Source organism: Bos mutus, chromosome 18, assembly GCF_027580195.1.
Source record: "Bos mutus isolate GX-2022 chromosome 18, NWIPB_WYAK_1.1, whole genome shotgun sequence".
Classification (NCBI taxonomy): domain Eukaryota; kingdom Metazoa; phylum Chordata; class Mammalia; order Artiodactyla; family Bovidae; genus Bos; species Bos mutus.
Window position 1 is genome coordinate 17858321 of NC_091634.1, and position 26117 is coordinate 17884437.

Below are 26117 nucleotides of genomic sequence, written 5' to 3' on the forward strand. Positions count from 1 at the left end.
TGCAACAGAAATAATCACTGGTAGGTAAACGAAGATGTTTCAGATACTAGCAAAATTTAAAAAAAAAGAAACCATTAAAATAAAGCAAGAAACTATCTAAGCATTAGTCATTCTGGATTATCTCTATTATAAAGAGAGCAGCCAGAAATTCTGAAAGACTAAACCAAGCATTGATGAAAAAACAAACCTGACATAGCACTACCTTATTTAAGAAACCCCCTGGGAATTTCCTGGTGGTCCAGTGGTTAGGATTTGACACTGTCACTGCTGAGGGCCTGGGTTCAACCCCTGGTCTGGGAACAAAGATCCCACAAGCCTTACGGCACAATCAAAAAATAAAACCTGCGAAAAAGACTTACCTACCTGTTATATTAATCACATTTTAAGTTTCTCTATTTTAAAAAGATAGATATCATAGTATATTGGCCCTTGAAGTTTCCAAAATTAAAAAATATATCTATTTGGTTGAGTGGTCCTATACACCAAAGTAAAAAACCTCACCAGTAGGAAAAAAACTACATTGTAACATTAAAGGAAAAACAGAACTTTTGAAATCCTCACAGAAAAATGAAATACTTATTGTTTAGTCATTAAATATATGTTTATGAAGAGTACATTGAACCTCCCAGGTGGCTCAGTGGTAAAGAATCTGCCTACTAAGCAGGAGACACAGGCTCAGTTCCTGGGTTGGGAAGATCCCCTAGAGAAGGAAATGGCAATCCACTGCAGTATTCTTGACTGGGAAATTCCATGGACGGACAAGCCTGGTGGGCTACAGTCATGGAGTCACAAAGGGCTGGACATGACTTAGCAACTAAACAACAAGAATGAATATATAAGACAGACAAACAAGAAGACATAAGGACGTAAGACAGAAAAACAGGAAGACTCATCTGTGTCTTGTGATGAAATGCTAGTTATCTATACATATGGATCAGGACTAGAGAATATAGAAAAATATATATTCGATTTATTAGATGTAAGGAAGGATTCAGGATGAACTGTCTTTCAATTTTTTCAACATCTATTTTTATTGCAATAATACTTGTGCAACAAACAACATTTTTAAACAGTTAATTTTTGTTCTTCTAGGTTAATGGAGTTATAACATTTACCAACATTGCAAGACTAAAGGAAATTAAGCAGCTATAATGTCATAGATTTCCAAAGCTTCACAAATTCTATATGAAGACCAATCACTCCCTGCACCCTAATAGTCCCACAGTTTAAAACCATTTGACTCTCTTTCTAGAACTCTTCATTTAGTCAAAATATGTAAGACCTCATAAGGAGGTCTTACGTTACAGGAGTCACTGGATAGACAGTGGAGCATCAATCCTGGTCCCTATAATCTTGGAGCTGACAGCTTCGTAGGTTGAAAAGGCAAGCAAATAAAACATTTAAAAAATATAAAATGGAAAAACTCATCCCAAGGGAAATAAAGAACTGTGACAGGGAGCACCCAAGAAACTGAGAAATCATCATTTAGGCTGCATTTAAAGAGGAGGAGGCAGTCAACAGAAGTGCAGGGTCAGGGAGGGGGGCGGACAGGCAGAGATGTAGGCGCAGGAACTAGAACCCAGGGAGTGGGGAGAGTGGCCAGAGGCGGCTGGTGGGGAGGCAGGAGCCAGACTATGTGTGACTAGGCAGGTCATAGGACAGGTCTACCCCTTATCCTAAGGAAAGAGAGAGAGATGAGGGACAGCAAGACAGGAAAGGGAGAAGCAGGCCCAGCCTCTGAAGATGTCAGGGGAGAGTAATGATCCCCTGAAATAAGTCAGTGACGGTGGACACAGAATGAAGGGATAGGTCTACAATAGTATTCTGGAGGCAGGGTCTGCGGGGCTTTTGTGTGGACTGGATGCAGTTGTGACAGACAAACTGGAGGATAAATGTCAGGTTTCTTGCACAAGGGACCCAGTGTGAGAGGGCGCTACTTGCTAGCGCAGGGATGCTTTGAAGAGGAACAGGTGTATGTGGGAAGGCCAAGGGCTGAGCCATCTGAAGACCTGAGGAGGACAGCAGCTGAACACGGGGGCCTGAGACCACAGAGAAGGGCACTGGGCACACACACTCCATGGCCCCAGCACACAAGCAGTTTCTAAAGTTCCAAGACTAGATGGAGGCCCTTCAGGGAAAAGAACACGTAGACCTGAGCCTTGAGGAACTCACATTCATAAGTTATGTTGAAGAGAAGATAGCAAAGCGGTTGGACAGGCTATCCTAGGAGGTAAGAGGGTAACTAAGAGCAGTTGGTTCTTCATAAGGAGAGAGGATTTCCAGGGCCCAAGTCGCTGTGAGCCGCTAAATGGAGTCAATGGGATCCTTGGATTTCTGCCAACGTTTCTGGCAACACCGAAGGCACCAGTGACCTTGACAAGACAAGGCATGTTCTGGTGGAGGAGTGGAAGCCAGATTTTAGTGAGCTGAATGATGTCCGTTATATATAAAGCTTCATATTGTGCAAAACAATATACATATGGATACACACATACAGAATAAAACTATAAAAATATGCATAGGAGTCACACTCCAAAATCAAAAGAGGTTATCTCTAGAGAGAAAGGAATATGAATACGACAGTGGAGAAGTATAAAGGGAATTCAACTGCATTTTCTGTTAAAAATAAAAGGTATGAAGCAAATGTGGCAAAAAGTGAAGATTCACTTCACAAAGCTAAAAGGAAGATAGATGGTTATGTATGTGACATTTCCTATATGCTTGAAATATCTGATAATAGTAATTTTTTTTAGCGTGAATCAAAGGTGAGGCAAACAATTCTCCCAAGAAGCTGGCTATGAAAAGAGCAGAGAAACAGGGCAGAGCATGGAGAATTTTTATTTGTAAGCCTATTTGTGTACTGGTGGGAACATGCTGAGGAGGTGGGAGACAAAACCTAGGGTCCTAGTACAGAGGCCCTGAGGGCGGGGGCAGGGTGGAGAGAGGCAGACTGCACAGGCGGGGAGGGCGCCTCCTCTGCTGGAACCAAGAGCAAGGAACAGGAGAGGGTCTGAATGGGAGACGTGTGTCATCTGGGTGGAAATGGAGAAGAGGGGCTGCTGCTAGGTACATTCTGTTTTCTCAGTGTGTAGGGGGCAGGGTCACTGGTTGAAAGCAAAGGAAGGAAGGCAGAAAGCCAGGGCAGACAGAAGTGGGTGAAGGAAAAGGTCAAGGCCAGGAGGTCACAGGAGCACCAGAAGGCTGCTCACTTGGGCTGGGCTCTCAGCATGAATGATACCCACAGGCTGGGTAGAGAAGACCTTGAGTCAGGTACAAAGAGTGTAGAGTGTGAGCAGTGTGATCAAGAGACGGCAGCCAGGAGGGCACAGAGGGCTGTAAGGTGAGAAGACAAAGGTGTGGATCCCACTGCCTGGCCACCTGCAATGAAATCAGCAGGTACCACTCCTGCACTCAGCCCCCAATTAGCACTGCATGGCTGCTCCAATAAACACCAAGAAAGCAGAGGAGAAACTTTAAAATGAAAGGGACCAACACAGCAAAAAGAAATTGAGAAGAAATAACAATGCAACGGAACATCATAATACTGAACTAAGTAAACAACAGAACATATAATGTTAAAATGTTGAAAGATGTTTACAAATTTGATTAGAGATTTCTAAAACAAAATCAAAAATTTTGCCAATTTAATTGAGGTTATGAGTCAAACTAAATATTATAATATAAATTCTCTTTTACTCTGTGAAATGGAACAGTAAATCCTAGTTAAAATGTTGACTTGCAAGGCTTTTTTCTTCAAGCCTCAGAAACAAAGGAGTATTAAAATACCAACAAGAAGTGTCATTGCTGACGACATCCCCACCTAGCTACCTAGCTGACTGCTTACTCTCCTTGCCCTCCAGCCTCTTCGCTCTGGTCCCTTTCCTAGAAACTCTGCTGCACTTCTTGTCAAAGGCCTCTCCTCAACCCTGCTTTTGTAAAGCCCTTTCTCTTAGGAGGCTGTGAGTAGAGGCTGTCTTCCCAGTACCTGGTGCATGCCTGGTATGGAGTGAGCATTTACAAAGGCATTCACTGTTAAATGAATCAACAATCTAATGACAGCAATTGAAAACTCACACTTCTAAATAAAAAGGCCCTTTTAAGAACCAAAAGGCAAAGGCCCTCTGGAACCTCTCCTATGTGAATGAAGGGCACTCATCTCCCGGGAGTCAGGATTACCTCAGCAGCCCCGCGCCAGGACCGCACGGCCTCCTCCAGTTCCGACGTGTGGCCCGCGCCAGATAAGCCGCCGCCACTGCTGCTGTTCTTTTTTTCTGGCACAACAACTTCAGCAAAGCACGAGTGAGCCACGGGCTGCACCTTCTGTAACGCCTGGGTCAAAAACTGGAAATGGACCTGCACCACTGTCAAGAAGCATCGTCCCAACACCTGTGAAGACAAGAGAGTCAGGGACTTTCAGGTTGTGGGTTGCTACTGCATTACTGCAATAACTTCTCAACTATGAATTTGAGTAGAGGTAACAATTAACTGGAATTCTGAAATCACATGGAAGTTACAAAGTCACCATGCTTTATTTAGAAGGATCTGCCTTTGTTCTCACATTTGGACCTGGGTGGCCCGGTGCCTAGAAGTCAAAACATTATAACCAAGTTACCAGCCTCAAGGTTTGAATGGACCTCCCCACTTCCCCCCTCGCCTCCCTCACTCCCGTCCTCCACTCTCTTCATCTGGATTCTTGTTCACAGAATCCTATGAGCTGTCTGTGAGCTTCAGTGGAATCACAGCAAGCCACAATTCCAGTTCTCTCCACACAGTATTCAGAAGACAGAAGAAAAGCCAGATGATTAGAAACCTGAAAGGTCAGTTTGACTATAAGAACATATTCCATTGGAAATGGAATCCAAAGATACAGGTTGTTTTAGTAACAGTGTTATTAACATAGTAATTACATAGTTATTACCATAGCTGTATGTCATATTTCCAGTCTTATGAAACAAAGCTGACAGACCTGTTTTCTCAGAGTTAACAAAACATACTGGTACATCCATGTGTCAGATCAGGAGAACACCACTTGCCTAATACATATTAGTACAGCTGACTGATTAATACAATAGTCCATTAAAGCAGAAAATTTACTTTATAAGCTACTAAATACATAATGCGATGTTAATGTATACTATTAATATATAATTATAAAAATATGTGTACTAAAAACATACAACATGCTGCTGCTGCTGCTAAGTCGCTTCAGTCGTGTCCAACTCTGTGCGACCCCATAGACAGCAGCCCACCAGGCTGTCCTGTCCCTGGGATTCTCCAGGCAAGAACACTGGAGTGGGTTGCCATTTCCTTCTCCAATGCATGAAAGTGAAAAGTGAAAGTAAAGTCGCTCAGTCGTGTCCGACTCCTAGCGACCCCATGGACCGCAGCCCACCAGGCTCCTCCGTCCATGGGATTTTCCAGGCAAGAGTACTGGAGTGGGGTGCCACTGCCTTCTCCTACAACATACCACCACCAAAAGATACAAATGTGCCTTTATCTGCCAACCTCTGGCACTGGCAAGAGCTATTCTCCGCGCTGTTTGTTGTTCTCTGTTTGCTTTCTTGTGTTAACTCCAGCTACAAGGTATTCTCTACAATTTCCTATTTCTTTTTTCTTTAAAGGAGATAAGAATTTGCTACTTGCAAAGCAACTTGAACAGACACTTTTCAGATTACTGACATCTTCCCTAATCTTTTACAGTTTTATCCATACCAAATTTGACAATAACAACAAAACTTTATTGTAACTTTTTACATGCCTCATAACATTCAAAAAAACCCTATATAGATATATATATATATATATAAATTGGCCATGCCATGTGGCATGTAGGATCTTAGTTTCCCAACCAGGGATTGAACCTATGACCCTTGCATTGGAAGCACAGAGTATTAAACCACAAGGCTGCCAGGGAAGTCCCGCAAAACATTTTTAATGGAAAGTATTTCATATTTCATTGGCCTATAGAGTGGTTTACTAACAAAAAATTACTTAACTGAGTTTGTAATTTATCCCACTGGAGGACAGCAAAGCAGGCCCACCAGTCGCCAGCATGGGGGCACTGCCTGGGGGCATGGTGACGGTTCCCACTGCAGTTACAGCAACTACCACTCAACCCCAGGGCCCACACCTTGGCCTGGTGAAGCAGGCAGAAAGAAGGCCCCTCCTTGGCGCTCTCACCTCCCAGCGCACAGTTCAGATGCTGCCCTTTCCTACCCGCACTAGGCAGAGTTCTTCCTCCTGGAGAAAGAGTCAGGCAAGTTCCCAGCGGTGACACTTACTCCCTCTGAATTATTTTCCCCTGTGGAAATCACCAGGACAAAACTAAAACAAACACAGACATCTCACATCATAGCATCCTCTGTCTACAGGGAACAATCAGAAAAACAGGCTGAATTCCCACCCAAACCTCCTGGGTTTCCACTTACTCCCTCAAAGCTCTTTCTCATAGAGATGCGCAGAGTGAGCCACACAGAGTAAACAGACCTAGCAACCTGAAACTTGTGACACAAACAGAAAAAACAGGATTTAATTAGCACTGTACGCAGTATCAGCCAGCTTGAACACTCAGCATGCACCTCACTTGCACTAAAGATTTCACATGGATTTTCTCATTCAATCCTAGGAACAACCATGTGAGGTCATTCCCATTTCACAAACAATAAGACTAAGGCACAGAAAGGTTATGAAACTTTGTCAAGGGGACACAAACTGAATTTGGCAGAGGGCTCACTTGACTCAAGTGTCTATGCCTTTAGTCAGCGTGCACCTTGCCCTCAACAAGATCTACACGCCTGGAGACAGCTGTGTGCTGGCAACACTGAAACTAGACCCATGGCAGACGCTCACCCTTAACCGGCTCAGGCCAGAATGACGCGGTGTTCTGAAGCTCCACACAGAGCAAACCCAGAGGAGGCCTGAAGCCGAGTCCCCAGGCACACAAACTCTTCCTCCTCCTTCTTCCTTGGCCTCTTGGCAGGCTGCAGCTGAGGGGGGAGGAGGGAGCAGTGACGTGCCCTGTGCCATCCGCTCTGGGCTCACATTCTTTCAGCTTCTGACAGATACAACTGAGTCATTCATTCTTTCAACAAATGTGTAATATGTGAGTGTGTGGTATGTACAAAGCACAAAAAAAGCTAGAGGATACTACAAGAAATACAGTGAACAAGTCACTGTCCTTCTGAGGGTTACCTTCTAATGGTGGGGGACAGTAAGTAGATGTGCAAAGGCAGGGGCTACTGGAGAAGGAACACTGAGGGGCAAGGTGGGAAGGAAAAGGCTCTCTGAGGACAAGAGCACGGGAACAGTGGGAGTACTCCGTCTGTCCCTTCTGAAGGGAAGTTCTAGGAACGGCCTCTGAGGGCCTGAGTGTCCTGGGCCCAGAAGAGGACACTCTGATAATGCTGCTGATGGCAAGCTGAGGGCTGGGGAGGGTCCTCTTGCTGTTGAGGGCAGAATGGTGGAAAGAGGATGTCGCTGCTGCAGGAATGAATGGGGAGAGATGGTGGTCAGTTTTAGAAGGGGGACATTTGGAGTGTTGCCACCACCACTTCTCACATGCTTGACCCTGGATGAGAGGTCTAACTTAAATTTCTTCCTTATGTATAAGAAGTGGCAAAAACAAGACCTCAGCATCTCCCTCCCCCTACTTATATGAGGTATGGAGCACAAATTATTGGTTGTAATAAAGTATTTGTGTTGTAAACAATTCACTAAAAAGCCAATCAAAACCATGGTTACCCTGGATCTTGGAAAAGCTACCTAAAGAATATGTATTCTACAAGTGTACCTAAGTAACAGAAGTGTATTCTCTGGAGGGAGGATGGAGCTCAACCTCCAGCCTGCCTCTGCCCACCTTTTCTCTACAATATCTCCTGTCTTAGCCCAGTTTCCTTCCTGTCACAGGCTCCATCCTCCCTGACCCAGGGATGTGCCAGTCCTTGGGGTCTTCCTGAGAAACCTGGAAAGCAATAGAGACTCTAAAGTTATGAATCTGAAAGCATGTGACCCAAGGGCCTAGGACAGTTACTTTCTCTTTAATTTTATTTTTAAAGTTGCATCTATTTACTTATATATTGGCAGAGCAGCATGTGAGAATTTAGTTCCCTGACCAGGAACTGAACCCATGGCCCCCGCATTGGAAGTGCGCAGTTTTAACCACCGGACCAGGAGGGTCTCAACTTTCTCTTCCACATGGAGACCATTTCCTGGATTATGGGATCCCATGAAGATGCAGAACATGTGTAGCAAGCTGAAGGACAAATGAGTGGTCAGTGAGATTAAAATGTCACTGGAGCTCCAGAAGTCCATGTCAATCAAGAGCTACCATTTACTGAGTGTTTAACCCATACCAAGTACTTTACATGCAGTGAAGCGAAGCTGTGGGGTGACAGCAATTCATCCATTTTACAGATAACTACACCAAGGCTTAGAGAGAGAAAGAACCTTGCTCCAATGTCAAGCAGGTAATAAGTGGTGCAGTAGAGATCTGACACTGAGTCTAACTCCAAAAACTGTTCTAACCACCAGACTGTGCTATTTTCATATGACAAGATCCAGGAGGTAGTCACAACAGTGGCTAAGGATATCACGAAGGGGAGGGGACCGCAGTGCAGGAACCCTGATGAACAAAGACTGAGAGGCATGGCTCAGTCTTCTCTGATAGTGGGAAAGAGACTGCAACAAATTTTACAAGTGCCTGTGGCCCTTTGGGGTGGCATGAGTCTTGAAGTTCATGATTTGCATAGCAGACAACAGCTAAGACTGGCTGCAAACAGCAATAAAATGGGAGAGGGCACATGGAGCTTGGGAAAAGGAACAACTTCTCTTACCTCTTAAGGAATTCCAAGCCCCAAAACATCTATTTGGGCCTTCAGCCCATCAGTCTCATTCAAGAATTATGAAGAAAGCAATCAGACTTAATCTTACCCTTGGCATCTGAATTAAAAAAACACACACACACACACACACATTCATCTCAAGGCATCCCAACTGGATGGAATTTGGGGCAATATAAGGCTATTATCAGAGTTGCATTAAGAGAAACATCTTGGGGACTTCCCTGGCAGTCTAGTGGTTGGGACTCTGTACTTCCACTGCAGGAAGTATGGGTTTGATCCCTGGTTGGGGAACTAAGATACCACATACCATGCAGTGGCACAGCTTTAAAAAAAGAAGGAAAAAAAAAGAGAGAGAGAGGAATATTTTGGTATGACTTAAATTCCTCATAAAAGCCCAACTCCTGAATATAGACAATAAGTGACCTTGCCACTACTGCTTCCAAATATCCATGAAGCATTCTGGATTGTAAACAGCCATTGAGCATCTACTGAAATAAAACCTTGTTTTCTGGGAATTGCTGATGACAGAAGAAAAAGGTACGTGTTCACTTTCCCATGTCTCTATAAATGGACCTATACAGGGGGTTATCTTTATGGATAAAACGAGGAAACCTTTTCTTTTCAGTGATCTTTCTATTTTATTAATTAAAACAGATTTTAGTTTAAGGTCACCCTGTTTTGAGCCCCAAAAGACCACCCCTTCTACACCACCAAAGTCAATTCTACCTTCCTAGAATATTTTCAAATTTTTAGTTACTCTTCTTCCAGGGCCATGGCCTTACTCAGCCCTTACTATATCCCCACATGTTGAAATTACGGACTGCCCAAGTCCACCCCATCTGTGACACACCTTGTGATCTTCACATTGATATACACAATGTCTAAATTCATTTTCTACTCAAACTCACTGAACAAATCGTCTTTCTCATATCCCTGCGAAGTGAAGAACAAGTAGAAATGTTGCATACGCCATAGTGTCAAACATTTGCGTTCTGGTATTTATTTCTGATCAGTTTAAAAGTCAAGAATGAATGAAATGAAGTCAATCCGGATTGGTGGCTTTTATTAGAAATTCCAAGGTCATTCAATCATTTCTTTCTCTTCAAAACTTACTTGTACCTTAAACATTACAATTGGTTCCAAGTGTTCTCAATCTTTTGTCCTTATGATAATTCCACAGTTATTACATAATGACCTAACCAACAGACCGGAATGTGATATAAGAACCTAAATGTGTCTCCAGAGAAATAGAGAATGCAGCAGACCACGCTTGGACTATGGAAAGTACTTTATGGAGATTAAATTACAGTAGGAAAATGTAAAAACCAAGCTCACTGAAACTAAGATGTATAGTCTGACCTAAAAACTGATTAACAGTGAGTATTTAAACTTTTTGTTTTTTAAAGCAATTAACAAAACAATAATCTCTTTGCAGTTGGTATCAATCCAGAGCACAAAGAAGCTGCCATGCTATGTACAGGAGAAAGAACTAGGGAGGAGAGAAAGCTAACACATGCCCAAGGATGGATGAGCCAACAGCAAACGTTAATCATTCAGACAAGATTACATTCTGCCCCTGACACGCTGCTTTACTGCTGGTAACAATATCATCAGACACAGTTTCTAAACTGCTTCAAGCACTGTGATTCACAGAAACTTTTATACCAGTAATATATATTCACTGCAAATAAATTAAGAAGAAAAGACCAGCACAATAAAAAAACAGTGTCAGATATTACTAAATAGATATAATCACTGATTACACGTTTGCAAAACAGCCTACATTTGAAACTTTCTTTTTTTTCCAAAATTGGCTCATTTTATATGTTGTTTTGGGGTTTCCCTGATAGCTCAGTTGGTAAAGAATCTGCCTGCAATGCAGGAAACCCCAGTTCAATTCCTGGGATTGGGAAGATCTGCTGGAGAAGGGATAGGCTACCCATTCCAGTATTCTTGAGCTTTCCCGGTGGCTGAGCTGGTAAAGAATCCACCTGCAATGCGGGAGACCTGGGTTCAATCCCTGGGTTGGGAAGATCCCCAGAGAAGGGAAAGGCTACCCACTCCAGTATTCTGACCTGGAGAATTCCATGGACTATATATAGTCCATGGGGTCGCAAAGGGTCGGACACAACTGAGCAACTTTCACTTTCATATGCTGTTTTACAGTCTGCTTTCCAAAATAAAATATATCAAAATTTATTACCATGCAACACACATAGGAAGTTTTATATTTTAGCTACACTACATCTTTATATAACTAATAAGTATAATTATAAACTATCATCCAGGACATGAAACAGTGAAAAGCCAGTGACAGGAACTAAGTCCACATCAATTATGGTAGACGAAGGAGGAGGGGCAGTTATTGCTCAGTGGGCAGAGATTCAGCTTGGGAAGATGAAGAAGTTTTGGAGGTGGACAGTGGTCGATGGCTACAAAAAATATTAATGTACTTAATGCCACTATATGCTTCAAAACTGTTAAGATGGCAACATTTATGCTATGTATAGTTTACCACACTAAAAAAGAGTAAACTGCTTCTAGTCACCCCCTCTGCTACCATTCTATTCCATGCTACAGTCATCTCTTGCTTGGATTACTGTAAAAGCCTCTTAACCGATCTTCCTGCTTCCTTTCAGTTAGGATTCATTTTATCTACACACAACAACAACAAATGCAGTGGCTTACATAAGATCCATATTTACTTCTTTCTATGATGAAAACCAGCAAGGAGATCAAACCAGGCAATCTTAAAGGAAATCAGCCCTGAATATTCATTGGAAGGACTGTTGCTGAAGCCAAAGCTCCAATACTTTGACCACCAGATGCGAAGAACAAACTCACTGGAAAAGACCCTGATGCTGGGCAAGACTGAGGGCAGGAGGAGAAGCGGGCAAAAGAGGATGAGATGGTTAAATAGCAACACCGACTCAATGGACATGAATTTGAGCAAAGTCCCGGAGATAGTGGAGGACAGAGAAGCCTGGTGTGCTGCACTCCACTGGGCTGCAAAGAGTCCAACACGACTTAGCCATGTGAACAACAAAGGTGAAAATAAGTCTAGGGTTTGGCAGTCCAGAGCTAGGATGAGGCTCCTGGGTATCACAGGGAGCCCAGTTCCCATCTTTCTGCTCTTCATCCTCCCACAAGACTTACATACTTACATAACCTCACAGTTCTAAATAATTAAATGACCTTCAGCCATTTTTCCTGCATTCTAGACAGTAAAAAATTGGGGGGAGCAAGGAAAAGGGAGCACCCTTTTTCCCTCTAAGGAAACTTCCTCATAGTCTCATCCAAAACCTCCAGTTACATCTTCATGAATCAGAACTTACTCAAGTGACCACTCCTAGCTGTAAGGGAGGTTGGGAAGTATAGTTCTATTTTCAAGAACGATATTCCTAAAAAAACAAAAGCAAATAAAAAACCCTCCAGAGTTGGTTATTTATTTTTTTGGCTGTACCATGCAAAATTCCACATTGTGGAACCTTAATTCCCCAACCACGGATCAAACCCAGGGCCCAGCAGTGAAAGCGCCAAGTCCTACCCACTGGACTTTTAGACAATGCCAAGTGTCCTTTGAAGGAGGCCCACTCTGACCCTATTTGCAAATGAACCACTATCATACCTGGAGCGTCCTTCTATCTCTCAGACAGACATTGCTCAGTGTTCCATCCTCAGAGAGGTCTTTCTTCTTCATTCTTTTTCTTCATAGTGCCTCTCACTACCTGACATTATGTTTGTATGGGCCATTTATTTTTTGTCTGTTTCCCTACCTAGGAGTTAAGCTGAATGTGGACAGGGTCTTTTGTTTTGCTCCCAGTCACATTCTCAATGCCTGGCACACAGCAGACAATCTTTCTGTACATATTTGTTGAAAGAAGGAAAAAAGCAGTTACTACTCTCCACATAAAAACACCAATCTAGTCCAAGAGTAGCATGTTGACTGAAGAGCTGAGGGCAAGACATCATGGCAGCATCCATGTGCAAATGTTATTACCCCTGAACTCTTCCTGCTTTCATTCACTGGACAGCTCTTCTGCAGCCAGCCCATGGACACCAGCTGCAACCTCGAGCTTACTTTGAGGGTGATATCCCCAACAAGCCAGGGGGAGATAATGACTCTTCTGGAGAAAGAAAGGCTGTAAACCATGCAAGGCTTTCCTGTGAGTGACACACTTGCCCAGAATGAAGAATCAGGTATAACATGTCATGCCTTGGAATTGTAGGCTTATTCTTTCAAACCGAGAACCAATATTGTAACTAACAAGTATGCTATTGAGGGAATTAAGGGTATATATAAGGGCCTAGAAAGGTGTATTTTCCCTGTATGTTTGTGTATGTGTATCTACTTGTGGTTTTCTGCCCAGATACATGAAACAGTTAATAGTGGTTCTACCTGGGACTGGGATGGAGTTGGAAGAGAGAAGCATGACCTTTGGAAAAGTGAACTTATGGCATTCAGAAATGTTTGTATTTTTTGCCATAAGTATGCATCATATACAAAATAAAACTAATTTATTAAAACTAATAATCAATAGTAATACATCCAAAGAATTCTCATTAAAATGAGGACCAAAACAAAGATGCTCATTCTTAAAAAAAAAAAAAAGTGCTCATTCTTAAAGCTCATTGTTTTATATATTAAAATCTATGCTGATAGAGAGTTCCCTGGTGGTCTGGTGGTTAGGATTTCTGGGCTTTCACTGCCACGTACTGGGTTCAGTCCCTGGTCAGAGAAGATTCCACAAGCCATGTGGTGTGGCCAAAAAGTAAAAGTAAAACCTATGTTCAATGCAACAAGATATATAACTACTGGAAGGGAGAAGATATATATAGATGACATGATCTATACCAAAAAACCCCAGATAAACCAAATGAAACATCAAAATTACTGAGTCCAGCCACAGAGCAGGAGATAAGACAAAAATAAACAAAAAAAATCAAGGGTGTTCCTATGTTACAGAAAAAAACTTTCAAATAAAATTTCATCCTGGGCTTCCCTGGTGGCTCAGTGGTAAAGAATCTGCCTGCCAATGCAGAATACACTGGTTCAATCCCTGGGTCCAGGAAGATCCCACATGCCCAAGCACCACTACAATCGAGCCCACGCACCCCAACTACTGAACTCGAGAACCCTAGAGCCCATACTCCATGGCAAGAGAAACCATTGCAACGAGAAGCCCGCATACCACAACTAGAGAGTAGCCCCCACTCACAACTAGAGAAAAGCCCGCACACTAACAAAGACCCAGCATAGCCAAAAATAAATAGGTAAGATTTCATTCACAGCAGCAACTAAAATAAAGATTAGTTAAGAATGTTAAAAATATACACAGCCACTAGAACGGAAATTATGAAATTTTACTAAGACACATAACTGAAAGCTTCATAGAAGACATAATAAACTGCTAAAATCCTGAAAACAAAACAATTCAGCAGGTGTTTCCAGGGTCATAAATATGCTCCCCATCACATCTTCTGACATGCTCCACCTGGAACCTGCAGCGTGGCCTCTCCAACATCTAGTCCCGTGGCTTTGGAAGCAGCCATCAGGGAACTGCTCCCCTTGTGCTCTCAGCCTGGAGGTACCCCAGCACCAAAAGTGGACACACAGTCAGGCCTGACCAGTCGGTGTGTTAGTTTAACCTTTTTGCCCACCAGGCCCAAGGACAGGCAAGTGACCCAAGTCACGCCAATCAGATTCAGTTCCAGAACTTTTGTCAGAACCCGGGAGAGAACAGAGGTGTTGGTAACTCTGGCATGGAGACAGTCTGGGTCTGTTTAGCACTGTGTGAGCCCCTGTATCCAGTCATGACCAGAGAGAGAGAGAGCTAACTTTCTTCAGTTCATGGGGTCAATCCATTGTTTTGCTGAGAGGCAGTACAGAGCTACAGTCAAGAATTAGTACTCTACAGAATCAGATTGTCTGTGTCTAAAGTCTGAATCTGCCATGAGACTTTTAAAAAGTTGTTTAACCACTCCACACCCATCTCATCAATAAAATGGGAACATGAATAGTACTCACTTTAGTTCAGTTCAAACACTCACCTCAGTTCAAACCAGGCCACCCTGTCCATCACAAACTGCCAGAATTTACTCAAACTCATGTCCATTGAGTCAGTGATGCCATCCAATCATCTCATCCTCTGTTGTCCCCTTCTCCTCCTGCCTTCAGTCTTTCCTAGCATCACGGACTTTTCAAATGAGTCAGTTCTTGGCATCAGGTGGCCAAGGTACTGGAGTTTCAGCTTCAGCATCAGCATCAGTCCTTCCAATGAATATTCAGGACTGATTTCCTTTAGGATGGACTGGTTGGATCTCCTTGCGGTCCAAGGGACTCTCAAGAGTCTTCTCCAACACCACAGTTCAAAAGCATCAATTCTTTGGTGCTCAGCTTTCTTTATAGTCCAACTCTCACATCCATACATGACCACTGGAAAACCCATAGCTTTGACTAGATGGACCTTTGTTGGCAAAGTAATGTCTCTGCTTTTTAATACGCTGTCTAGGTTGGTCAAAGCATTTCTTCCAAGGAGCAAGCATCTTTTAATGGCTGCAGTCACCATCCGCAGTGATTTTGGAGCCCCCCAAAATAAAGTCTGTCACTGTTTCCATTGTTCCCCCATCTATTTGCCATAAAGTGATGGGACCAGATGCCATGATCCTAGTTTTCTGAAGTTGAGTTTTAACCCAACTTTTTCACTCTCTTCTTTCACTTTCATCAAGAGGCTTTTTAGTTCCTCTTCACTTTCTGCCATAAGGGTGGTGTCATCTGCATATCTGAGGTTATTGATATTTCTCCCAGCAATCTTGATTCCACCTTGTGTTTCTTCCAGTCCAGCGTTTCTCATGATGTACTCTGCATATAAGTTAAATAAGCAGGGTGACAATATGCAGCCTTGACGTACTCCTTTTCCTATTTGGAACCAGTCTGTTGTTCCATGTCCAGTTCTAACTGTTGCTTCCTGACCTGCATACAAATTTTTCAAGAGGCAGATCAGGTGGTCTGGTATTCCCATCTCTTTCAGAATTTTCCACAGTTTGTTGTGATCCACACAGTCAAAGGCTTTGGCATAGTCAATAAAGCAGAAATAGATGTTTTTCTGGAACTCTCTTGCTTTTTCCATGATCCAGCGGATGTTGGCAATTTGATCTCTGGTTCCTCTGCCTTTTCTAAAACCAGCTTGAACATCAGGAAGTTCATGGTTCACATATTGCTGAAGCCTGGCTTGGAGAATTTTGAGCATTACTTTACTAGCGTGTGAGATGAGTGCAATTGTGCAGTAGTTTGAGCATTCTTTGGCATTGCCTTTCTTTGGGATTGGAATAAAAACTGACCTTTTCCAGTCCTGTGGCCACTGCTGAGTTTTCCAAATTTGCTGGCATATTGAGTACAGCAGTTTCACAGCATCATCTTTCAGGATTTGGAATAGCTCAACTGGAATTCCATCACCTCCACTAGCTTTGTTTGTAGTGATGCTTTCTAAGACCCACTTGACTTCACATGCCAGGATGTCTGGCTCTAGGTCAGTGATCACACCATTGTGATTATCTGGGTCATAAAGATCTTTTTTGTACAGTTCTTCTGTGTATTCTTGCCATCTCTTCTTAATATCTTCTGCTTCTGTTAGGTCCATACCATTTCTGTCCTTTATCGAGCTCATCTTTGCATGAAATGTTCCCTCGGTGTCTCTAATTTTCTTGAAGAGATCTCTAGTCTTTCCCATTCTGTTGTTTTCCTCTATTTCTTTGCATTGATTGCTGAAGAAGGCTTTCTTATCTCTTCTTGCTGTTCTTTGGAACTCTGCATTCAGATGCTTATATCTTTCCTTTGTTCCTTTGCTTTTCACTTCTCTTCTTTTCACAGCTATTTGTAAGGCCTCCCCAGACAGCCATTTTGCTTTTTTGCATTTCTTTTCCATGGGGATGGTCTTGATCCCTGTCTCCTGTACAATGTCACAAACCTCATTCCATAGTTCATCAGGCACTCCATCTATCAGACCTAGGCCCTTAAATCTATTTCTCTCTTCCACTGTATAAACATAAGGGATTTGATTTAGGTCATACCTGAATGGTCTAGTGGTTTTCCCTACTTTCTTCAATTTAAGTCTGAATTTGGCAATAAGAAGTTCATGATCTGAGCCACAGTCGGCTCCTGGTCTTGTTTTTGCTGACTGTATAGAGTTTCTCCATCTTTGGCTTCAAAGAATATAATCAATCTGATTTTGGTGTTGACCATCTGGTGATGTCCATGTGTAGAGTTCCTGGTCTGGTCTTGTTTCTACTGACTGTATAGAGCTTCTCCATCTTTGGCTGCAAAGAATATAATCAATCTGATTTCGATATTGACCATCTGGTGATGTTCAGGTGTAGAGTCTTCTCTTGTGTTGTGGGAAGAGGGTGTTTGCTACGACCAGTGCGTTCTCTTGGCAGAACTCTATTAGCCTTTGCCCTGCTTCATTCTGTATTCCAAGCCCAAATTTTGTTACTCCAGGTGTTTCTTGACTTCCTACTTTTGCATTCCAGTCCCCTATGATGAGAAGGACATCTTTTTTGGGTGTTAGTTCTAAAAGGTCTTGTAGGTCTTCATAGAACCGTTCAACTTCAGCTTTTTCGGCATTACTGGTTGGGGCATAGACTTGGATTACTGTGATATTGAATGGTTTGCCTTGGAAATGAACAGAGATCATTCTACCGTTTTTCAGATTGCATCCAAGTACTATATTTTCAACTCTTTTGTTGACTATGATGGCTACTCCATTTCTTCTAAGGGAGTCTTGCCCACAATAGTAGATATAAATAATGGTCATCTGAATTAAATTCACCCATTCCATCCCATTTTAGTTCACTGATTCCTAAAATGTCAATGTTCACTCTGCCATCTCCTGTTTGACCACTTCCAATTTGCCTTGATACATGGACCTAACATTCCAGGTTCCTATGCAGTATTGCTCTTTACAGCATTGGACTTTACTTCCATCACCCATCACATCCACAACTAGGTGTTGTTTTTGCTTTGGCTCCATCTCTTCATTCCTTCTGGAGTTATTTCTCCATTCTTTCTCCAGTAGCATATTGGGCACCCACCAACCTGGTGAGTTCATCTTTCAATGTCATACCTTTTTGCCTTTTCATACTATTCATGGGGTTCTCAAGGCAAGAATACTGAAGTGGCTTGCCATTCTCTTCTCCAGTGGACCACGTTTTGTCAGAAATGTGACCTGTCCATGACCCGTCCATCTTGGATGGCCTTACACGGCATGGCTCAGTTACACTGAGTTAGACAAGGCTGTGGTCCACGTGATCAGTTTGTTTAGTTTTCTGTGATTGTGGTTTTCATTCTGTCTGCTCTCTGATGGATAAGGATAAGAGGCTTATGGAAGCTTCCTGATGGGAGAGACTGACTGAGGGGGAAACTGGGTCTTGTTCTGGTGGGCGGGGCCATGCTCAGTAAATCTTTAATCCAATTTTCTGTTGATGGGCAGGGCTATGTTCCCTCCCTGTTGCTTGACCTGAGGCCAAACTACAGTGGAGGTAATGAAGATAATGATGACCTTCAAAGGTCCCATCCATGCCCTGCTACACTCAGTGCCTCCGACCCAGCAGGTCACCACCAACCCACGCTTCCGCCGGAGATTCTTGGACACTCACGGGCATGTCTGGGTCAGTTTCTTGTGGGGTCACTGCTCCTTTCTCCTGGATCCTGGTGTGCACAAGGTTTTGTTTGTGCCCTCCAAGAGTCTGTTTCCCCAGTCCTATGGAAGTTCTGGTGGTTCTATGGTGGGGTTAATGGCAACCTCCTCCAAGAGGGCTTACACCATTACCCAGGTCTGCTGCACCCAGAGCCCCTGTGGCAGGCCACTGCTCTTCCTGATGGGAGAGCAGCAAGAAGGGGCTGTGTTCCCTCCCTGTTGCTTGACCTGAGGCCAAACTATGGTGGAGGTAATGAAGATAATGATGACCTTCAAAAGGTACCTGTATCTCCACAGGAGACACTCAGACACAGTTCAGGCTCAGTCTCTGTGGGCTGGGCGTGTGTTTTGCGCCCTTCCCAGATCTAAGCAGCTCAGGTGACTAAGTGCTTGTCAAGCATACTGTCCCAGGTAAGTCATGCGTCTTAATCACCTCCCCAGTCCCAGCCACTTGGTTTCCTGGGTGCCCCGCATGTCTCTTCTAGAGAGCTGATCTCAGGCTGCGACCCTCCTGGCGGAAGATGTATCTCTGGGGTTGAGACTGTAGCAGCCCCTTGCTTTCCCGCTCTGGCTGTCCCAAGCCTGCCTCTCTGCCTCCAGGTGGGGAGGGGCCAGTACACAGCTAGCTCTCCTTTGGTATTCAATCCTTTGTTCTGTGAGCAGGCCAGGCCAGGTTAGGTTGTTAGGTTAGAGCCTTTCCAGGAAAGTTCTCTTTTCTGCAGTAGTGGTTAGACTTGTATTCTGTGGGTTTCTTTTTTTCCTTCTCCCAGTTACATTGCCTCCTGAGATTCCAAAACTCCCCACAGACCCGCCTGTGAGAGGGTTTCCTACTGTGTGGAAACTTCTCCTCCTTCACCATTCCCTCCCCAGGACAGGGCTTCATCCCTAACTCTTGTCTCTCTTTTTGTATTTTATATTTTGTCCTACCTCCTTTCGAAGAGAATGGGCTGCCTTTCTGGGTGTGTGGTGTCCTCCGCCAGTGTTCAGAAGTTGTTTTGTGGAAGTTGCTCTGCACTCAAATGATCTTTTGATGAATTTGTGGGGGAAAAAGTGGTCTCCCCTTCCTATTCCTCTGCCACCTTGTCTTTTTAGTAACTATGACTTTTTAGTAACTATGAAATATTAAATTATAGTCTCCTAAAAGAAAGCAACACTGCCATTTTAGTCACCAAAATTGCAAGCACAGCATTCTTTCCTCGACTACTCCTTGCTGCTGGGGTCCTGCCTTCAGAGGTATCTTTCCTCTATTCTCATCATTTTCTCCCTTGATTCACTTTTATTTCCTTCATTTTTTTCTGAAAAGCACTTACCTTTTTTCTCATCACTATACCTTACTCAATAATACTCTCTGTGATACTGTGATTAATAATAAATACGTATTTTGGTCTTTTCCCATGGTTCCTGGCACACAGCTCCTAAAACCCTTGGAATTTTCTAAGTGAATAAGAGAGAGAAAGTATCTTTTGTTATTCATAACAAACATCTTTCAACCATACCTGAGTCTGTGTTAACGAGGTGACTTTTGGAAAGTCCCTAAGGATAGGGGCTGGTTGCCAGGGGAACCAAGTTTGAAACTTTCAGCCCAACCCCTCTGGAGAAGGGAAAAGGCTGGAGAGAGAATCAATCACCAACAACCAAAACTGAATCAACCACACCTGTGAAATGAAGGTTCAGAAACGCCCAAAGGATGGGGTTCAGAAAGATTCTGGAATAAAGACCATGTGCAGGTGCTGAGAGGATAGCAGGCCTGGAAAGAGCATGGAAGCTCACACCACTTACCACAAACTTTGCCTTATGCATATCTTTCATCTGGCTGGTCCTAAGTTACATCCTTTTATAATTGAGTTTTTTTCTGAGATGAAAAAACATTTCTCAGAAATGTTTTTTTCTGAGTTCTGTGAGCTGTTCTAACAAATTAATCAAATCTGTGGAAGGGGTCATGGGAATCTTTTGATTTATAGCCAGTTGTTAAGAAACACAGGTAACTCCCTGGACTTGTAACTGGTATCTAAGTGAGGGGGTAGGGGGAATCTTGTGGGACTGAGCCATTAACTGTGGGATCTGATGCTAACTCCAGGAAAAAGTGTTAGAACTGGGGCTTCCCTGGTGGTTTGGTGGCTAAAACTTTGTGTTTCCAATGCAAAGGTCCCAGGTTTTATTCCTGGTCAGGGAACTAGATCCCACATGCCTGCAACTAAGAGTTTGCATGCTGCAACTAAAAAAGATTCCACATGCTGCAGTGAAGATCAAAGATTCCAAATGTGGCAACTAAGACCCAGTGCAGCCAAATGAATAAAAAAAGAAAGAGATATATATTTAAACATATAAATGTGTGTGTGTGTGTGTGTGTGTATATATATATAAACGTGTTAGAACTGATCCCAAATTGCTTTGTATAGGAAAACCCCCCAACAACAAACTTAGGACCAGAGTGCCAGAGGAGTATTCTGTGAGTAGACAGAATACAGGAGTTTTCCTAAATACTTCCGTTCCTGTTAGAAGACCACTTCGTATGAACAAATCACTCCATGAAATGCAATTATTTATTGGGTGTTCCTGACACATTACGCCTGTCATGTGGTCATAAGTTTCTCTCTCCCTTTTTTTTAAACTTGGAAAATGTCTACTGCTAAGTCCCTTCAGTCGTGTCCAACTCTGTGCAACCCCATAGACGGCAGCCCACCAGGCTCCCCCATCCCTGGGATTCTCCAGACACACAAAAACAGAGTATAACAACCCCTCACCCCATGTACCCATCAAAAAGCTTCAACAACTAAAAACATTTTGCTGTGTTTTTTTCATCCTTCTCCCCAACTCTACCTTATTCTGTTGGAATGTTTTGGAGCAAATCCCAATCAACCAGGACCCAATACATGTTCAAAGCTCCCAACTTATTTTTAAAAATGTCTTTTTAGGGGGAATTCCCTGGTGGTCCAGTCCTTAGGACTCCATGCTTTCACTGCTGAGGACCCGGGGTCGAGGAACTAAAATCCCATCAGCTATGTGGTATAGCCAAAAAAAATCTTTTTTATTTTTTGGTTTGAATTTCAACTCCAAAAAGCTCATTTTATTTGGTTGTTTTATCTCAATTCTCTTTTAATTTGTATCTCTTAACTCTCTACTGAATTTTTCTTCATGCTACTAGACTTGCTGAACAAATCAGGTCAACTGCCTATAGAATATGCCATTTTCTGGATTTGTCTGATTGTGATTGCTCCCTTGTGGTGTTATATAACTTGTGCCACCACACCCCACATTTCCTGTAGAGTGGTAATTCCTTCTAGAGGCTTGATTAGATTATTTCAGGGTCCTTCCCACCCCAGGATATGGCAGAAAGATGAATAAGTACAAGACTGCATTATGGGAGTGCTGTATAGTTCTTATTAGGAGACACAATCACATGGCTGCCTCTGATTCAGTGATGCTGAGGTTGACCAATGGATTTGGCTGAGAAAAGCCTGATTCCTCTCTAGCAGCCTTTTATCAAATGATTTTATCTTACATTGTTGACCACCACCTGAGTCAATTAATTCATTATGGTCTGCAAAATGGTGAGTTTTCTAATCGTATCATCTTTTCTACACAGGAGAGTACTCAGAATCTTCTAAATAGAAGAAAACTTCCCTCATCCACTAGGGCTACATTTGGTTACCCTGAAAAATGTCTGTAGTGGATAAGCAGAAAATTTGCTTAATCCTCATTTTTCTCCTTTTAATTAGCAATATTCAGAATAATGAGTGGGCTGCACTTTTTTTTTTTTTTTTTTCATCTTTTTCTATCCTTTTATTTATTCTTGTTGGCACTGAGTTTTCTTTTTTTTTTTAATTGAAGGCTAATTACTTAACAATATTGTGGTGGTTTTTGCCATACATTCACATGAATCCACCATGGGTGTATATGTGTTCCCCATCCTGAACCCCCCTCCCACCTCTCCCCATCCCATCCCTCAGGGTCATCCCAGTGCACCAGCCCTGAGCACCCCGTCTCATGCATCGAACCTGGACTGACGATCTGTTTCACATATGTTAATATACATGTTTCAAAGCTATTCTCTCAAATCATCCCACTCTCACCTTCTCCCACATGGTCCAAAAGTCTGTTCTTTACATCTGTGTCTCTTTTGTGCACAGCACTTCTTAATAAATCAAAGGATCCAGTCCCTCCAGAGTAGATGATATCCTCTGGCCCCAGGGGCTTCTACCCATAAAAGATGGGCTGGGAAGGCAGGAAATCTTATTTGTCGTTCACAGTGAAATTTTGCACAATCACCCAAATTTCAACTGCCTAATTAATTACAGCTTCTCCTAATAGTTAAAATCTGAAGACAATTTAGATAACAGATTCAGTTGGTTAAAAGAACAGCCAAGAAGAGTGACAGAAATTAACAGCCTGAAAACTGGATTTATATACTTTTTTTATAAAATGAATTTGAGTTTCTGATTAATACCAGCAATTTGAATTTTCATTTGGCATATATAGTTAGGAAACATTTACTCCATAATCTGTTATGGAAGGTCAACTAGATGAAACAAGAAAGAAGTAACATTGAATTTTACCTTTAGGCAAAAAAAAAAGAAAAAAAAAACACTATGCAAATTTAATTCCATTAGGGTTAATGAAAATCACATTTTGAAACCAGCTTCTAATATTTTCCATTACCATTGCTCTGCAGCATTTCTGGCATACATCTATCCAAAATAAATGTTAAAATGCTTGAATAAAGGTCCTTAAGAGTCAGTCAGTGATCACAAATAAATTATTTCAAACAGATTCATAGGTACACAGTATAGAAAAGATATCTGTCAATGCACAGAACTGAAAGCCAAGGTGCAATTACATAAAGACTTGATTTAAAGTCTATTTATAATATGGTGATACAGGGGGTTCTCTGATTTGCAAGGTCCACGTGTGCAGATTCAACCAACTACAGGTCAAAAATATTCAGGGGAAAATACTCCAGAAAGTTCCAAAAAGCAAAACTTGAATCTACCATGCAGGCAACTATTAGATAGCATTTACACTGAATTTAACAACTATTAACACTGCATTTAAACTGTATTAAGTTTTATAAATAATCTAGAGATTATTTAAATTACACATGGGAATGTGTGTAGGTTCTATATAAATATTATGCCATTTCATATAAGGGACTTGAGAATCTTCAGATTTCTGTACAGGGGGTTCTAGAACCAATCTCCTGCAGGTGCTGAGGGATACTGTACTTGGAAAGTCATTAAAAATGCTGGAAGATATAAAATACATCCCTTTAAAGGCATACAACTCTTGGGAACCCCGTATCAATACTGAGGCCCCATTGTGAAACCAGAGCCCCAGAGCTCCCAAGTGGTGAAGAAAGCAAGGCGAGAGGTGTCATCACTTCGTCTTGCTGCCCTCCTCTCATCCTCCCTGCAGAGGATGACCTCTTTACCTGTCTGACCTCACCCCTCGTGTCCGTTTCACTCACTGTTTCAGCCACGACAGACCCTCACTGCTCTTCACACACTCAGGTTTGCTCCTGCCTCAGGAGCTTTGTTCCCTCTCCCCAGAACCCTCTTTTCCTGGTTATCATCAAGGCCTGCTTCTTCATCTCCCCCAGTTTCTTTCTCAAATATCACATTCTCACTGATGCCTTTTCTAACCAAGTGTCTAAGATCACAGTCCTCATCTATCTGCATGAAAGGAGGCACTTCTGTCTTGTTTGCCGCTGCTTCCTCTGTGCCTGGCACAAAGAAAGTGTGCAATATAAATACCTGTGTAATGAACACATGAACTACAAGTCAGTTTCCTTCTTTCACTTATATATTTGCACTGAAAAAGTAATTTTATTTAAAACGAGTGACAGATGTTTGTAAAAAGAAGTTAACATTTGTGACTTTCTAATAAATAGAAAACCTAGTTAGGGGATTGCCTATACTTCTTTAATATGAACTACATGTTTTGCTTGCAAATGAGTCTAAGGCTCAGTATCAGTTAGGATACCAGATTTTTAGGACAAATAAAACTGAGGTAGACAAAACCAAAGAGAACTCACAGCCACAACTCATGTAGCCTGGCCTTTAACAGGAACATTGAAATTAACACACCAATGGAAATGTCCCTAGACTCGAAAAGATAAAGACAGCAGGACTCATATGGTCTACCTGTAAAAAATGCTGTGGGATGTCAAAGCTTTATATGATGAACAAATCCAATGTGGGAAACCATATTTTTCCTGAATTCATTTTGGCTGGACTGATAGTTCAAGACTTACACAAAGGAATCCCCATGGAGCACTTGATTAAGATCATATTTCTCATTTTAGACAACATTCCAGTTCATACACAAAGTAAACTCTACATTTTCTATAAATCCAGAGGGGTGAAAATCCCACCTGAACTGTCAACTGGCTTGTTCAAAAATTCCTAGCTACTGCAAGTGTCCCACATCCCTCTCCATTCCCTTCCCTGAGTGTCCCCATTCTATGCATGCTCAGTTGCTCAGTCATGTCTGACTCTTTTGCAACCCCATGGACTGTAACCCAACAGGCTCCTCTGTCCATGGAATTTTCCAGGCAAGAATACTGGAGTGGCTAGCCCTTTCCTACTCCAGGGGATCTTCCCAACCCAGGGATCGAATCTGCATCTCTTGAGTCTCCTGCACTGGCAAAGTGGGTTCTTTACCACTGCGCCATCTGGGAATTCTAGTTACAAGGTAATAGAGCAGTGACTACTGGTAGAAGAGGTCCCTAGGGGCTTTTATGCTGAAAAGATCCTAACAGTTTTTACATCAAGCAAGGTAATACTATTGCCATCTTATAACTCCCAAAGAGACAATAAGGCAGAAGGGAAAGGGAGGTGGCCTGCCTAAGGAACCAGGAAAGAAACAAGTAAAGCAAATGTCCTAGGAGTGGCAACTTTTTCCACCTAAAAGCGTCCTGGTGAGAAGAACAACCTGCTGTACATTCCTCTCTGATGCTGGCTCTGTACATAATTGTGCTCTGTACTTCAGAGAAGGGCTAATAGCACCTTTCAGGCCATGCTGGAAGCAATAACCACATGGGATGACAACCAACTGGGTACAGTATTTCACACACTGACTGCTTCTGATCTTCACAAGAACTCTTGTGAAGGTGGGTGATAATTCCATCTTACAGATGGGCAAACTGAGGCTTACAGATGTTAGAGATTTGCTTGACATCACACAGATAATAAGAAGCAGAGTCATTTTCTAAACCCACATTTTCTGATTCTATGCCCCATAATAAGCAGTGTCAAGAGCACTAGTTAATACTCACAACTTACTTCTCTAACAGTGAGATTATGAGGGTGAACCACCTGAAGTAAGGGGCAGAGTCACTAATGAATACAGACAGGACAGGACTCATGTACACCCTGCCTGCCCCAGAGCACAGTCAGCAACTGCAGTTCCTAGACACAGGCAGCAGGGTCTGTCAATCAGTGAGCATATCCCAAACCTGACTTTAACTCAGGGAGCGTCAGAAGCATGTTTTCGCCCCCTCAAGGGGTGGGACAGTGGAACTAGTACTCTATCTCAAGTTTGAAACAGTCAAGCGTTTGAGCACTGAATTCAGGGCTTTCTTCAA

The 26117-nt window shown here is 42.6% G+C and overlaps 1 protein-coding gene across 3 annotated transcripts in view; it reads right to left on the minus strand.

The window, feature by feature from the left end:
• Positions 1-26117, minus strand: part of GARRE1 (granule associated Rac and RHOG effector 1) — an 85109-nt gene that overhangs the window by 22797 nt on the left and 36195 nt on the right. For all 3 annotated transcript variants that reach the window (XM_070387977.1, XM_070387976.1, XM_070387978.1), the window contains exon 3: positions 4177-4386. In XM_070387977.1, coding sequence (XP_070244078.1) covers positions 4177-4386 — 210 coding nt within the window. The remainder of the gene's footprint in view (positions 1-4176; positions 4387-26117) is intronic.